We start from the raw sequence: 5,544 nt of genomic DNA on the forward strand, positions 1-5,544 counted from the left end.
CTTTTCGTAAAATGAAGATTCTTACTGCGTTAACCGTTGGATTGAGCTGAAATTTTAACAGCTGATTCTTAACACAAAATTATTGACTTTGACCGTGTGGATCTTTAATCGGAACTCTGTAGTGAGAGAAGTTTTTATCGCAAGGTCACTGTAGTTTGGTTGTTGACAACACTGCACACTTTTCGTAAAATGAACGTTACTACTTCGTTAACCGTTGGATCGAGCTGAGATTTTAACAGATGATCCTTAACACATAGTTTTTGGCATTGACCGATCCGATCTTGAATTGGAGCTTTGTAGTCAGAGCAGTTTTTATCGCAAGATCACTGTAATTTAGTTGTTGACAATATTGACCTTGTTGCTTGTTTGGTTTACAACTTTCTTTATAGTTATTCAATTAAGGTTGTTCTCGTTTCATTTGGTTCTTGATTCAATCATATTTAATTTGAATATAAATACAAAAAATTTCTGAGCTTTTACACAAGTTGCAATTTTATTTCTAAAATTCCTAAATCGTTTGCATAATGTGATGTTAAGTTGGATTGCTATGTTAAAGCATGAGATGAGTGAATATGCATGAGTAAGAGGGTGTATGAGTTATGAATGATGAGCTTGGATAAATCTTGACATGTGATTTCAATGAAATGGTTGGTATCAAAATGACATGGTATTGGTATGAGGTGAAATTCTATATTCATGGATTGAGAATGATGAGTTGGAATGGATTCAACATCGAATATGAATGAGGATTTGGTTATAAAGGTTGGCATGAGAGTTATGTGCATGATAAACCTTTCTTGATTGATTGAGTATGATTGGTTTGTGTCAGTGCGTAATTCCTTGGAATCTCTAGGTGAGATTTCAGGATCGTGCTTCAGTGATCGGGACATAATTCCATTACCCCTGTTAGTGAGTGTCCATGGTAGTGCCCCATCTATATAATTTGGTAAGGATTCAAGGTAAGGATTACATCCTGACACTCTAAGGAGTCAGTTAGTCTCACTTAGAGCGGACTCACTCCTGTAGTGAGAGTAGCAGGAGGCCTGAAACTCATTAAGGGCTAACCTTGTGTGTGAGGGAATTTATTCATTGTAACACTTGTAACATATAGCTCGAGGGTGAGCAGCTCGGGGGTGAGCAGAGGTATCCACCACAAGTGCAAGCATCCGCTGAATCCGACAGGTTATATGTATCCAGATGAGTCGAGTCGAGTCTTAGTGTATTGATTTGAAAGTCATAACATGCTTGGGTGTTGTATGTATGTTGGACTGTGAAAGTATACCTGATTGCATGATGAAAATCTTTTTGGCTCTAGCTTACCCTTTGCTCATTTGATTGCTTGTATGTTGTTCTTCTACTTTTGCGATGATCATCAATTTATTGATGGGAGCAGATGCAAGAGGAAATTGTGGTCAACAGGGGAGAGATGAATCCGCTGCATAGTCTTCCTGGGCTGGACTTCTTGTGCTGATTGGGCTTTTCTTTTAGGGCAATGGCCCATGTATTGTCTGGCCTTTGGGCTTCTTTTTTTGAAAACTTTGTCGTTATTCCTCTATGTTTTATTTTGGCATCGTGGTGTGCCTTGATTACTGTACGGAGTTGTGATTGTATTCCAGGACTGCTTAACATATTATTATACGTGACGTTTCCTTTTAATTTGGTTTATTAATTAAATGAGACGTTACAGATTATGTCTAATAAGATCTCAATGTTATGGAGTCTCACTTTAACTTATACACCTCATTTTAGTTTTATTCTAATTCATTGACTAAAGCTTGAGCAACCTTATAATAGAGCTCTTTCTTCATTATACTAGTTTAACTCATAATGTATGAAGATTTAACCATGTCAATACCTCGTCGAGAGATGGTTTACGCCCTAATAAAAAAACATTATTTTATTCAAACATTCACATGTAATATTGTCAAAAAGCTAAAAATAATTATCAATTATAGTGAGCTTATATAAATTAAATTATAATAAATTTCAAAAAATATCATATTCTATCAAATTTAAAAGTCATGAATATGATGGGTAAATCAACCACCAAATTTTAAGCGGTTCGGTTTAAATTTAAAGTTAAACCAACGTATAATAAAGACTCATATACTATTTCTAATGGAGATTTCATTTGCGAAACCTTAATGACTCATAAATAGTTTCTGAAACTATATATCTGAAGGAGGAAATTATCTCAAATAAAAATAAACTTATTCTAGAGTTTTAGCAAGAGAGAGTGAGAGAGGAACTACATAGAATTAATGGGAGATGATACAAAAGTGTGATCATTGTAGAACTGTATAAATTTAGTTTGAAGATAAGGTGAAATGGAAATTATATAAACATTAAAAAGCAAGAATGCGACATGAAACCAACAGCAATAAAGTCCATACTAAATGTTTCCTTTATTGAATTTTTTTGTACACAGTTAAACACCGGAAAATTAATTACTTGGCGTAAAAGTCATTTAATTCGCAGACACTCTTGTCTACGATAACTTTGACTACAGATCCAATTGCACATTCTCCGTTCAGAAAGATCAAAATCAAACAAATTGATATAAACATTTGATGCTGGAAAAGACCAACCAGTGAGCTGTTTTCCAAAACTAGGTATCAGAAAATTACAATAACACACTTCCAACGGAAGAAAAATATAAAAGAAAAAAAAAAAGTCTCTGTTAAAGCATCAACAAAAACCACTCTATGGAACTCCACATGTTTCTGTGAGCATGTTCATTTCATGGCGATGGGGGGAAGAAAAATCAACCATTTCTGACATGGGTTTGAGTTTCTGGAATTAATATGCTCCTTCTATGTGACTCACACTCACAAATGCTCCTGTGTTTGAATTTTCACTTCACCTTGTCACATGAATTTGTGTTTATCTCGTTAAAAACTCTGGCCCTGTAAAAATTTATGTAAATGGTTGTGATAAACACAATTTTTCACCCAACAAAACTAGGTGAAAATTCAATCTTTGATGATCCATATCCTCACCCAACATCAGAACATAGGAGAATGAGAAGGAGATGAATTCACTAAATTAAGGATGCTGTTCCAATAGTTGTTGTTATCTTCGTAAAAATCACTGTGACTGTTACTACCACCATCGCCATTGTTAGACTCTCCTCCACCTTCCGACGACAAACTCGGATCTTCCGAGTTTGTCTTAAGGAGAAGATTGGTGAAGCCTTCTTCAACAATGTCATCGTGCGAGCCATTAGTTCTGAGAGTCTCGTGCACCCAAGTTCCCTCCATGGCCATTGTGAACTCATGCATACCAGAACTGAAAGTGGTGATAGAACTATCATAACCTTTCCACTCTTGCTCACCCTCTTCTTTCACGAGAGAAGAAGAATTACCCGAACTTCCCACAAACTCGATCATAGGCATTGCGTTATCATTGTTGCTGTTATTATTATTATTACTATTATTATTATTCTCTCCTCCAATCCCATTCATAATCGGTGGCGCATTCTCAGAGAAAGATAACGTAGAAGTAGGAGACTCAAGGTCCGTGCTTGCAATGGCGCCACTCCCTTCACTGGACTTCAACCAACCCCCGTTGTTCCAAGCCTTGAGAACGTCGAGGGAGGACCGCGACGGTGGCGGCGGCGGTGCTTCTGCCTTATTGGATGCAGAAGATGATGATGCAAACGTGGAAGAAGTTCCAATCTGTTGCTGAAGTGAATGTGAACGTAGCTTTGACTCTCTCACTAGTCTTGCTTCAGCTTCAAGACGAGCACTTTCCCACTGAGCCATGTGGCTGAGATTCGCAGCGGTTTTGGATTGGCCGTCACTGGAGAGAAGTGCATCGTTTTTGGGCTTGTGTGTGACAGGGTCGATTCCCATTTTTGTTAACCTTTTCTTAAGATGTGTGTTCCAGTAGTTCTTGATCTCGTTGTCCGTTCTCTTTGGCAAGTGTGTGGCTATTGCCGACCACCTGAGTACAGAGACAGCACAACCATAGTGCAGACAACGTTAAACTAAACCCTAGAGCAGCATTCCAAAAAAAAAAAAAAACTACTGTTTTTCTTGTTTTTAAGTCACCATTAGAAAAAAAAAATGTGAGAGAGTATGTGTAGTATGCATAATGTTGAGAGAATTAGATAATGACATAGATGATGATGGGTACATGGCATTTTGATTGTGTATGAGATATATATATATTTTGCAATTAAGATTGGCCTGGAATAAACCTGTATGTCAGGGAAAAATTGAAGGAAATGGCACAGAGGAGAGGACAGTGTCCCAATTTTTTTTGTTGGGGGAGGGTTGGAATAGTTGGGTGAAGAAATTGAGAGGTCATTGCATTTAAGACATTCTGCTGCACAGGAAGGGCACAGGACCAGAAAAGAAATTATAGCTCCACACGGAAAATGAATGAATGAATGAATGAATGATTCATGTATAGTTACTGAGGAGAGAGTGTGAGAGAATAAAAAATCAAGTGTGAAATACAGCGAGTGACATGATCCATTACAACAACACTGTCATTTACAAAAACAATGCATCACTTTCGCATCTTCAAAAAAACTCCATAATGGGTCTTCAGTTTTCAACACTTTGCTTCCAAGAAAAAAAAAAATCTAAGATTTCAAACAAAAACTAAAACACTTGATTTCAAAACAGCAAAACCAAACAGCAATCAAAGATTCGAAACCAAACAAACCTGTTTCCTAAGAGGGCATGGAGTTGAATGATGGTTTGTTCTTCTTGCAGACTGAACTTGCCTCTCTTAATATCAGGTCTGAGATAATTGGTCCATCTCAGTCTACAGCTCTTGCCACACCTCTGAAGCCCTATAAACACACACACACACAACACAGCACAAGCAGTTTCACTTCAACATGAACTACATTGCAACACTACACAAACATGTACTTACACATGTTATTACATATATTACACCAAAAAAAAAAACAGTGTGAAGTACCAGCTTTTGTTGGCAAGGCACGCCAGCTTCCATGACCATGTTCTTCGATGTAAGCCAAGAGCTTCTGATCTTCTTCTGGAGTCCATGGTCCTTTCTTTAAACCTACCTTGTCGCAGCATGGTGATCGTCCCATTTGCAAGTGGAAACTAGCACTAAAGACTGTAGTAGCTTTTGCTCTTACTTATATAGCACAATGAAGGGAAGAAAAAAACTATGGTGTATGGTGTGAGAGAGATCAGTGAGAGAAAGAGAGAGAGAGAGTGATGGAGTTAATTATAAATGAAGAGATGGGCATGGAAGAAAGGTCAGCGGCATCAATGGCATAATAAACTAAACTAAATTATAAGGTACATGTGTGTGGACTATATCGTTACAAGAGTACCCTTCTCTACCAACTCATCAATTTTTTATTTTTTTTTTATTTTTATTTTTTGTAATTATGTTACTCATGTAAAATTTCTATCAAAATAATCATGTGATTTAAGATTTAGGATTTAGACACCGTATGTTCACATCTAAGAATTGATTAGTTTAACAAACAATGTTGTGTGTGAAAGATTGTCGTTGTTTTTTGTAATTTTGTGGACAATCTCCTTTTAAATCTTT

General features: G+C 36.8%; 1 protein-coding gene across 1 annotated transcript; it reads right to left on the bottom strand.

Moving 5' to 3' along the window:
* Nucleotides 1-2,528: 2,528 nt before the first annotated feature.
* On the bottom strand, nucleotides 2,529-5,256 carry LOC114181399 (transcription factor MYB106). The gene is made up of 3 exons (XM_028067845.1): nucleotides 4,939-5,256; nucleotides 4,675-4,804; nucleotides 2,529-3,945 (listed from the first exon to the last, which is right to left on the bottom strand). Exons 1-3 carry the CDS (start codon nucleotides 5,069-5,071, stop codon nucleotides 3,006-3,008), a joined length of 1,203 nt encoding a protein of 400 aa, XP_027923646.1. The 5' UTR covers nucleotides 5,072-5,256; the 3' UTR covers nucleotides 2,529-3,005.
* Nucleotides 5,257-5,544: the final 288 nt, after the last annotated feature.

Source organism: Vigna unguiculata, chromosome 4 (genome assembly GCF_004118075.2).
Source record: "Vigna unguiculata cultivar IT97K-499-35 chromosome 4, ASM411807v1, whole genome shotgun sequence".
Taxonomy (NCBI): Eukaryota; Viridiplantae; Streptophyta; class Magnoliopsida; order Fabales; family Fabaceae; genus Vigna; species Vigna unguiculata.